At 44.2% G+C, this 10,821-nt stretch overlaps 1 protein-coding gene across 2 annotated transcripts; it reads right to left on the bottom strand.

The window, feature by feature from the left end:
• Positions 1 to 466: 466 nt before the first annotated feature.
• Positions 467 to 1,557, bottom strand: LOC141147745 (gamma-crystallin-3-like). 2 transcript variants are annotated; one of them, XM_073634927.1, is made up of 3 exons: positions 1,549 to 1,557; positions 901 to 1,143; positions 467 to 742 (listed from the first exon to the last, which is right to left on the bottom strand). In XM_073634927.1, the coding sequence occupies exons 1-3, from the start codon at positions 1,555 to 1,557 to the stop codon at positions 467 to 469; spliced, it is 528 nt and encodes a 175-aa protein (XP_073491028.1). The 2 variants fall into 2 exon arrangements, with proteins under 2 accessions (XP_073491028.1, XP_073491029.1); XM_073634928.1 differs by having other exon boundaries at positions 467 to 736.
• Between the last annotated feature and the right edge of the window lie 9,264 nt (positions 1,558 to 10,821).

The following is a 10,821-nucleotide window of genomic DNA, read 5'->3' as shown; positions in this document are numbered from 1 at the left end:
ACAATACATTAGATTATAGGACAGGTCAGTCCCAGTAATCATGAACATTTTAAAGATATGGGTAGATAGTGGAATACTGTCTTCTATAGCCCGTGCGAGAGTGCACTGTGTATTTTATACTGTGCAGTTTGTTTTATTTTACTGTTGTGATTTTTGTTAAAGTGTATACTTGAAAAAAACAATAAACAGATATAAAAAAAAAATATATGGGTAGATATATAAATACTATTACTTCAAAAGATGTGTCATTCATTAAATGTATAATGATTTTATAAGTTGCCCCCCCCCAATCTAGTTCTGGCTGTGGATGTGTGTACTAAAATGTTTTATAATTAGTTCTTGTGAGTCAGCTTTTCTTTTTGCAACATATCATTATATTAGAATATTCAATGTAAATTAATGTTCATAATGCATATAACAGACTCTTTACATTATTTCAAATAATTTATTAAATGCACTTAGTTAACTAGTAGGAATGATGGAGACGTCTGATGGATCCAATTCTTGGGTCTGTGGCTCCCCAGTCAGTGTATCTTTTGTACTCTCCAGGTCTCAGGTAATATTGACGTCCTCTGTAGTTGGGCTCCTCATAGAACATCCAATATCCATCTTGTACATGGACAGAATGAATATCATGAAAGCGGAATCGCTCATAGATATGAGGACAATCTTCAGTGAATTCCATCATCTGACCTTTGAAGTCTTCTTTCTCATAGATCCTGATTCTAGATGAACCCTGATGCTGTAAAAAAATATGCAGATAAAGCTTAATTTAGATTTACCAGTTAGTAACATCCATAAAGATTTATAAAAATATAGTAAACGTCCTCCATAATAGAAAGATATTTATTTAGATAAATATGACTGCAATTAGAGATATTTTACTAATTAAATGTTTACCTGGGGACTAAGACGACAAGACCTAATGGAATCATTATAACCCATCCATTGCTGGAAGTCAGGATATTCTCCCCTGTGAAGGAAGTACTGGTGTCCTCTGTAGTTTGGATTTTCATACAGAATCCAGTTTCCACTTTCCACACGAATGGAGTTGCAGCGTCTGAAGTATGAGGACATATCAGAACATTCAGAGTTACACTCATAAGAGCGACCCTGGAAATTTCTGTCCTCGTAGAAGATGATCTGTTAAAGGAATGTATTGAACATTATAATATTCTGCTTTTCAATTTTGACATAATAAACACTTAATTTAGGTACATAAAGGCCCCTTTAACACTGGCGGACCATTCGGGTCCACCTGTTAGTTTCTTAGACGGACCCGATCGGACCATCAATTGCCCTCTATGGGGCTGTAGGTGTCAACGGACATGTGTTGACACCCGCTGACACCTGATCCCCTCCTATCCGCTAAAAACAGATAGATGGGGGATCACATTGGATGTAAACACACAGGCTGCCAGAGTCTGCCTGTGTGAAATGGCCCATATTCCTTTAAAATGACTGAAGTAATAACTAAAATATACATTTTATAACATTTTTAACAGATTTTTGTAGCCATATTTATTTATGTTTGGGATAGCATCTTACCTTCCCCATTATGCTTGTGTAGCCTTGTTCAGCTATGCTGTACTGCTGCCGTCACATAGAGCAGAGAGCTTTATATAGTGTATGTCAAAGTCTAGTAAAGTCAAAGGTAATGCTGACATGGTATTACCTTTAAGCAGAATGTAGTGCAAGCTTTTCTAAGAATTTGCTTTACCCATTATACAACTATTTAAACAACCCTAATCCCACAATGCAAATTTTTTCACTTTTAGTTGAACACAATAAGCTGTGATTCTTTAGAGGGAATATTTACAAAGTGTCTTTGTGCATTATCATGTGATTTGCTTTTAGAAATTGCGAGTGCACATTAGGCACAACTGACTACTTGACCATTTTGTTCACCCAAAGTAACTTCATGTTTAGACATTTTAAATCCAAAAAGTTGCAATTTAACAACAGTGTGCTGACTAGATAAAATAATGTGTCACCACATCTCATTGTACAGACACATATTGTATATGAAAATATATGTATGTACAGTAAACCTATACAGTCATTGGGCTTCAATGCTGCAACATTTTACTTCTTTTCAACTTTTATTTTAAAATTATTTCTACTGCTTTTTTATTTAGTTTTATTGGATATCTATTCACTATATTATCTTTTTAACCACTGAAAAAAAAAAGTCAGCAGCTACAAATCCTGTAGTTATTGATTTTTAATAAAGGACACTTACCTGTCCAGGGATCTAACTCCATCTTCCCCTGGGCTAGGCCTTCACTAGCCTTTGGGTTTGCGGGTTTGGCATCCTAACTGTGGAATGTTGGCTTTTGGCTTCATAGCCAACTGCACATGCGTGAGCCGCGCTGTGCTTTGTGAATTGTCCTGCAGTCTTCTGGGACCTGTTATGTGTCCTAGAAGACTGTAGTGAGGGAGGGGAGAGGAGAACTGTCAAAACTAGGTATCCCCCTTCACAAATGCATACAGTCAGTGGCAACCATAAGAAAGAGAGCTAGTCCAGCCAGTTTGGTGCGGACAGATAACCAGGCAAAAATCAATAAGATAAACCATGTATTGATTTATTGTTACCATAAGATGATTAAAAAAACAATTAAAATTCTCTTAGCATCAATGGTTGACAATCGGCTTGCTCACTGCTGTGGTGGTACCTTATGGTGGCAGCCAGAGATGGACTGGCTTGTTGAAGATTTGCTGCAGTGGTGGAAACCTCATGCACCCCTTATGAAATCCACAAAAACGGGGAGGGTGAACCCAACTCATGTTGGGAGCGGGAGATGATGTAGAGCCTCAACCGAGTCCTCAATGGTAACCAGTGGTAAACGGCAGCATGGCTAGCCAGCCATAGGTGGAGAAGGGGCCAGGAGACAACCAGAGCAAACCCCAATAGGAACCAGTGAGCGTAGGACTAGCATCTGGTTTTTCATGGATCTTAGGAGATAGTACGTTATCCAGGAATTTATCGTGAGCCATTTGTATTAACTCTGCTGGAAAACCTTTTTGCAGGAACTTAATTTTAAGAGACACACTTTGTAACTCATACTCCAGAAACACTAAATCAGTAGAATCTAACACATGTGTAAAACTGAGATCCAAAGTATTGTCATTACAGTAAGTGACAAATGACTCAAAAAGCTCAACATTCCCATTCCAGATTATCAGAACATCATCAATATAGTGCCCGAAGAACACCATGTATCTTGCAAAAGGATTATGTGTCCATACATATCTCTCCTCCCAATAGCTCATGACAATATTAGCGAATGAAGGGGCAAAATTGGCTCCCAAAGCTGTTCCGTGTTTCTGGATATAAAATTTGTCCTGAAACACAAAATAATTGTGTTCCAGGACAAATCCTGTGAAATCGATCAACAATTGGGATTGCCTGGAATTCATTTTGGGATCCTTGGAAAGTGTTGAAGTGCCTCTAAGCCTACTCTGTGAGGAATCGAGGTATAAAGAGACACCACATCCAGCGAGACCCAAAGGTAGTCAGTCTCCCATTTGTATTTTTGAAGGGTCTCAATAATATGACCAGAATCATTAATGTATGACGGTACTCCTTAAACTATAGGCTGTAAAAAGTAATCAATATAATGGGATAATCCAGAGGTAAAACCATTGGTACTGGCTACAATGGGTCTGCCAGGGAGACATGTGGTGGATTTGTGGATCTTCAGTAAATGATAAAATAGGGAGTGCTGCATGTATAGGGCAACAAGAACTGTTTCTCTCTTTTTACATAATATCTCATCCTCAGCTGCCTTATCTACTAGTGATTTCAATTCTACTTGGAAGGGTCCCTCTTTAAAATGTCATATGTCTTATGATCAGATAATAGATGATTGGCCTCTTTTTCATAGTCAATTCTGTCCTGAATGACCAAGCTCCCTCCCTTACCTGCTTGTTTAATAACTAGCAATTTGTTGTTCTTTAAAGTACTCAAGGCTGTACGTTCAGCACTAGAAAAACTGGGATGACCAGAAGACTTGTTGTTACATAAATTCAGAAGGTCTCTATAAGTGGCCTGATAGTATGTCTCAACATAGGGGCCTTTACAAGCTGAAGGAAAGAACATGGACTTTGGTCTAAACCCTGTGTGTAAAGTCATTTAACACTGCTTGTGGCTGTAATGTATTGTTGGGTCCCGGCAATATAGATGAAAATCATTGAGAAAAACAGCATGGGTCCCCCCCGCCCATTACCAGGCTCTTTGGGTCTGGTATGGATATTAAGGGGAACCCCGCACCCAAATTTAAAAAAAAAATGGTGTGGGGGGCCCCAGGCACTATATACTCTGAGCAGAAGTATATATACTATGCTGCCTGCCCTATATACTCTGCAGAAAATTGGGCCTTAGGTGTTGGTAGTACCAGAACACTGTAAGCCCTCACAGTTACTCTTGGTGAACGCAGGAATGGACCCTGCTGTGAAATATTAGATCAAGAATTGTAATTGCGTGCCCCTGTTAAACAGGGGCAGAAAATTTGGGCCTTTGGTGGTGGTGGTGGTGGTGCCGCAATACTGTAAGCCCTCACAGTTACTCTTGGTGGGCGCAGGAACAGGCCCTGTTGTGAAATATTAGATCAAGAATCATAATTACACGCCCTTGTTAAACAGGGGCAGAAAAATTGGGCCTTGGGTGGTGGTGGTGGTGCCACAACACTGTAACCCCTCACAGTTACTCTTGGTGGGCGCAGGAATGGGCCCTGCTGTGAAATATTAGATCTAAAATTGTAATTACAGTGCAGCCGTAGTACAGTTGCTACTACTGGTGGTGTACACAGTACACAATACAGTGCAGCCGTAGTGCAGCTGCTACTACTTTTCTGGTGGTGTACACAGTACACAATACAGTGCAGCCATAGTGCAGTTGCTACTAAACTTCTGGTGGTGTACACAGTACACAATACAGTGTGGTGTGGTGTTGCAAACAAAATATACATCATGTCCGGAAGGCCACCAAGGAGAGTCAGACACTCAAAGACCACTAAAAGAGGGCAAGCAGTCTCTCTGTCTACAGTCAACAGTGCTGGTCATGGACACGGTGCATCCTCTGCAGGTGGTCGTGGGGCATGCTTGTCCTTTTTTTCTGCTGCTGGTCGTGTTATTGAGCCAGAACATGCAAAAGAGTTGGTGGAGTAGATAACAAAGCCGTCTTCATTCTCCTTATCCTCTGTCACCCAGGCTAGTTGTTTGCCTTCCAATGCAGCTGCCAAAGCGGCCTATTCCACAGGCTCCTTGTCCACAGTCACCCCTTCCGTAGCACCACCATCATGCATAGAGGAGTCCCCCGAACTATTCGACCACAGTGTCGGGTATATGCTTCTGGAGGATGCACAGAGATTTGATAGCTCTGATGTTGCTTCCCAGGTTGAGGAAGGGAGTTACATGAGCCTAAAGAGAGGGGGTGCCACAGAAGAACAAGAAACTGGTAGTCATGTTCCCCAGCTGCAGCATACTGCCAAGTTTGCTCCAGTGATGAGGAGGGAGGGGATGATGAGGTCACTGACTCTACTTAGGTGACTGATAGAAGAGAGGAGGAGGTGGCACAACTCCAACAAGGCAGGATGTCCTCTAAGGGGCAGCATAAGGGCAGTCACCCTACTGCATCACACCACAGAGCTCTGCAGGTGCAGGGCGCTGCTGACTCCCCACTGATTTTGAAAAGTTCCTTGGTGTGGGCCTTTTTCGACACGTGTGCAGCAGATCGCACCATTGCTGTTTGCAACCTATGTCTGAAGCGGATCAAGCGTGGCCAGAACAGCAGCCGCTTGGGCACCACATGCTTGACCAGACATATGACGACCTCCCATGCAGTCCATTGGCAACAGCACTTGAAAGACCCACATCAAAGAAAAAGGCGGACTTCTCCTTGCTCCTCATCTGGGATCTCCAACCCCACTATACCTCCAGTCCTCTCAAAAACCTGCACTGAAAGGAATGAAGGTATAGCAATAGGTGTCACAAGTACTTGCAGCCAATCTGCTATCAGTACACCACCATCTGATTTTAGCAGGCAAATTTCCCTACCCCAGCTGCTAAACCATAAAAAGAAATTTGGTCCCAGCCATCCACATGCACAGTGTCTGAATGCTAGCTTGGCCAAATTGCTAGCACTGCAACTGCTGCCTTTTCAGCTGGTAGACTCTGCCCCCTTTTGTGAATTTATGGAATGTGCTGCACATACCTCAGTGGCAGGTTCCAAAACGACATTTCTTTTCATGGAAGGCCATTCTGGCTCTCTACCGGCATGTGGAAGGCAATGTTTTTGCCCCCGTTGAACAGGGCAGTCAGCAGTAAGGTGCATATTACTGCTGACTCATGGTCTAGCAGGCATAGGCAGGGACGTTACCTTTCCTTCATGGCTCACTGGGTAACTCTGCTGGCAGCTGGGAAGGATGCAGGACAGGGTTCAGTATTGTTGGAGCTTGTACCGCCACCACGCCTCCAAAATGTTAGTGGTGATTCTGCCACAGCTCTCTCCTCCCCCCCTCCTCTTCTTCTTCCTCTATGGCCTCTTCTGTAGATTTGTCCTCTGAACCAGCGTTCAAGGGGCTATGCAAACACTCAGGCAAAAAGATGCCATGCAGCGCTTGAGTTGGTCTGCTTAGGGAACAGGAGCCACACTGGGGCAGAGATTCTCTCAGATATGCAGGGGCAGGCTCAGAGGTGGTTGACACCATGCCAGCTTCAGCCAGGAATGGCTGTATGTGACAGTGGCACCAATCTTCTCTCTGCCCTCCAACAGGGACACTTGACCCATGTTTCATGTTTGGCACACGTCCTGAATTTGGTAGTGCAGCGGTTCTTGAGCAGGTACCCAGACTTACAGGATATCCTGAGGTGGGTCAAAAAAGTCTGTGATCAATTCTGCCAGTCATACGATGCCAGTGCTCAGCTGGATGACATTCAAAGGAATGCAACCTGCCCAACCGCATCATTTGTGACATGCCCGCCAATGTAGAACTCAACATTGGCAATGCTGCAGCGGCTGCACCAACAGCAGAGGGCCATCAATGAGTACCTGTGTGAGTATGGCATCAGGACAGGGTCAGGGGATCTCGCCTTCTTTTCGCCACGCCAGTGGGTACTGACCAAGGATGCATGCACTGTCCTGTCACCATTTGAGGAGGCCATGAGGATGGTGAGCAGCGACAATGCATGCATCAGTGATACTGTCCCTCTAGTCTTCCTGTTGGAGCACACGCTTTGTGGAATAATGGACAGGGCACTTGAGGCAGAACAGCGGGAGGAGAAGCAGAAATGTTTACTGCTTGTATAACATTACACTTACCTGCTAGAAAGGCATCTGCGCTGCCTGACAATATTAACAAATATCTTGAAGAAGCGTGCATGCCCCATCTCTCAGATACAGCTCTTTCTGACTTAGACTCTCTGATCCCCCTTCCCTCTTCATTAGGGTGCCCATGTGTCCTGGAGTGCCTGGGATTGTCCCTTAATTCAAATGTGTGTGCCGAGTCCCAGGCACCTTCATTCCGGGACAATACAGTGTCCCAGAATGAAATAAGGACACACAGCCACCCTGAGATAACATTGCCGAACTGGTTGCTAGGGCCGCTCCACCTCGCGTCTAGCAACCAGTGATGTTGGCTGAGCATGGCCTTACCCAGAGCTGCCCTGCGCAGCGCTCTGGGTCCACCCACCTCTTTTCCTTCTCCGCCTCCGGCCGCACCACAGAAGCAGAGAGAGCAGCCAGACTCAGAGCCCATGCTAGAGAGAGAGCGTCTTCTGTATTTCCTCCCTCCTGAGTCCTGACTCCAGTCCAGCTGCAATCTGCAGTGCTGGCAGTGGCACTGCTCGTAAGCCAGGATCCACGGCAGCCTGTGCCCAGTGCCAGTCCCGGGGCCAACCTTCTGTCTGCAGCGCATTGCCACCGTTTGCCAACTTCTCTCCTTCTGAGCCTCCTCCCACCCACAAGGGCCGCGACCGTCACCCGAGCCAACTGATGAGGGCCTGAGGACAGGATCCCATGGGCCCCTATTCCTAGAATCATCAGGTGAGTGCTATGAGTGGTCCATGAAAACTGCTGCAGAAGTCTGTATGACATCAGAACAGAGAGATCATGGCGTGCTGAGCTCTTATTTTCATTACCTTTTATCAGACTTTTAATAAGACGCCACATAATTGCACTAGAAGCTTGCTTTCACATTAGCGTGGAGTGCGAACACACACAAAATGACAAAAAAAAGTGTTTGCGGCGCCATTGATTGTTAGGTTTAATTAACACAGGGACATAAGCCTGTACAGTGTGAATGAGACATATGTTTATTAGAGATGCACCGAATGGAAATTTTGGTACTGTAACCGAAAATGCACAATGCACTTGGCCGCAAACGGAAACTGAAAATGACAGTTTAAAAAAATACATAAAATTTTATATATAATTGTATTACATTCAACTTTTTAATTAATAACATGAATTTAACTACTTAAGGACCGAGCCTGTTTTGGGGTTTGTTGTTTACAAGTTAAAAACAGTATTTTTTTCTAGAACTTTTTTTTAACACCCCAGAGAATAAAATGGTGGTCGTTGCAATACTTTCTGTCACACCGTATTTGCGCAGCGGTCTTACAAGCGCACTTTTTTTGGAAGAAATACACGTTGTTTTTTCTATTTCTTAAGAGATGTCTAACACATTTAAAAGTATAACCTGTTTTAGGTAGCCAGTGATTGTGTGCAGGGTGCAATTACAAAATACTGAACAATGCACAGGCAGCTATGTTTATAGCAATCTCAAGCATAACTTTGATGCAGTGAACTTGCCAGAGTAAGTGATGTACAAAGTACGCAGCTGTCACTAAGTGACTTAGTTAAAGCAGGTGCACATTGTATACCACCTGTCTAAACTGGTTACCACTGTTTGCTTTTTTTCCCCAAAATTGGCAAAAACCATCTTTTTTTGGATGGGCGCGGAGGGGTCACTTGTAAACAAACTGGCGTCACGTCCGGTTCCTCTCTCCCCTCCCCGTACCTATTGGTACAATGCGAGGGGAGAGATCAAGTGCTGCAGCGCTGTGGGTTGGATGTGTAGTGCCCACAGTGCTGCTCTGTGCCAGCACTTATCCATCCATCCAATCCATACTCATCCATGCTCAGAAATACTCATCCATTCCTGCATCCCTCCCATCCATGTTCAGATGTACTGATCCATCCATACTCATCCATGCTCAGAAGTACTCATCCATCCATCCCATCCATACTCATCCATGCTCAGAAATACTCATCCATCCATGCATTACTCCCATCCATGCTCAGCAATACTCATCCATCCATATCCAGCAATACTTATCCATGCTCAGCAATACACGTCCATCTATGCTCAGCAATACTCATTCATCCATCCATGCTCAGCAATAACCATCCATCCATCCATCCATGCTCAGCAATAACCATCCATCCATCCATGCTCAGCAATACTCATCCATCCATACTCAGCAATACTCATTCATCCATCCATACTCAGCAATACTCGTCCATGCTCAGCAATACTCATCCTTCTATGCTCAGCAATACTCATCCATCCATCCATGCTCAGCAATACTCATCCATCCATCCATACTCAGCAATACTCATCCATGCTCAGCAATAGGGATAAGCTTTGAGTTCAAGTCGAACTCATGTTCGACTCGAACATCAGCCGTTCGCAAGTTCTCCGAACAGCGAACAATTTGGGGTGTTTGCGGCAAATTTGAAAGCCGCGGACACCCTTTAAAAGTCAATGGGAGAAATCAAAAGTGCTAATTTTAAAGGCTTATATGCAAGTTATTGTCATAAAAAGTGTTTGGGGACCTGGGTCCTGCCCCAGGGGACATGGATCAATGCAAAAAAAAGTTTTAAAAATGGCCATTTTTTCGGGAGCAGTGATTTTAATAATGCTTAAAGTGAAACAATAAAAGCGTAATAATCCTGTAAATTTCATACTTGGGGGGTGTCTATAGTATGCCTGTAAAGGGGCGCATGTTTTCCGTGTTTAGAACAGTCTGACATCAAAATGACATTTCAAAGGGAAAAAAATCATTTAAAAGTACTCGCGGCTATATGAATTGTCAGTCCGACAATACACATAAAAGTTAATTGATAAAAACGGCACGGGATTTCCCCACAGGGGAACCCCGAACCAAAATGTTAAAAAAGTGGAGTGGGGGTCCCCCTAAATTCCATACCAGGCCCTTATCCGATCATGCAACCTGGCAGGCCGCAGGAAAAGAGGGGGGGATGAGAGAGCGCCCCCCCTCCTGAACCATACGAGGCCACATGCCCTCAACATTTGGAGGGTGCTTTGGGGTCCCCCAAAGCACCTTGTCCCCATGTTGATGAGGACAAGGGCCCCATCCCCACAACCCTTGCCCGGTGGTTGTGGGGGTCTGTGGGCGGGGGGCTTATCGGAATCTGGAAGCCCCCTTTAACAAGGGGACCCCCAGATCCCACCTCCCCCATGTGAAATGGTAAGGGGACAAAAGTACCCCTACCATTTCACAAAAAAAGTGTCAAAAATGTTAAAAATGACAAGAGACCGTTTTTGACAATTCCTTTATTTAAATGCTTCTTTCCATCTTCTTTCTTCTAACTTCTATCTTATTTCTTCTATCCTCTATCTTCCTTTGGTTTCTTCCTCCATCTTCTTCTTCCTCCGATCCTCTGCTTCTTGCTCCTGTGTTCTCGTCTGGCATCTTCCTCTGCGGCGTCTTCTTCCCTTCTTTGTGCTCAGGCCGCTCTGCATCCATGATGGGAGGCTCCCGCTGTGTGACGCTTCTCGTCTTCTGACGGTTCTT

Source organism: Aquarana catesbeiana, linkage group LG06 (genome assembly GCF_042186555.1).
Source record: "Aquarana catesbeiana isolate 2022-GZ linkage group LG06, ASM4218655v1, whole genome shotgun sequence".
In the NCBI taxonomy this organism is placed as follows: Eukaryota; Metazoa; Chordata; class Amphibia; order Anura; family Ranidae; genus Aquarana; species Aquarana catesbeiana.
The sequence above is the reverse complement of the archived record's forward strand: the minus strand, read 5'-3'. Positions and strand labels throughout refer to the sequence as shown.

What these genes read in the sequence shown, in the direction of transcription:
- LOC141147745 (XM_073634927.1), bottom strand. An exon ending in CTTGTCGTCTTAGTCCCCAG is followed by an intron (nt 743 to 900) that starts GTAAACATTTAA and finishes ATTTTTTTACAG; the next exon opens with CATCAGGGTTCATCTAGAAT.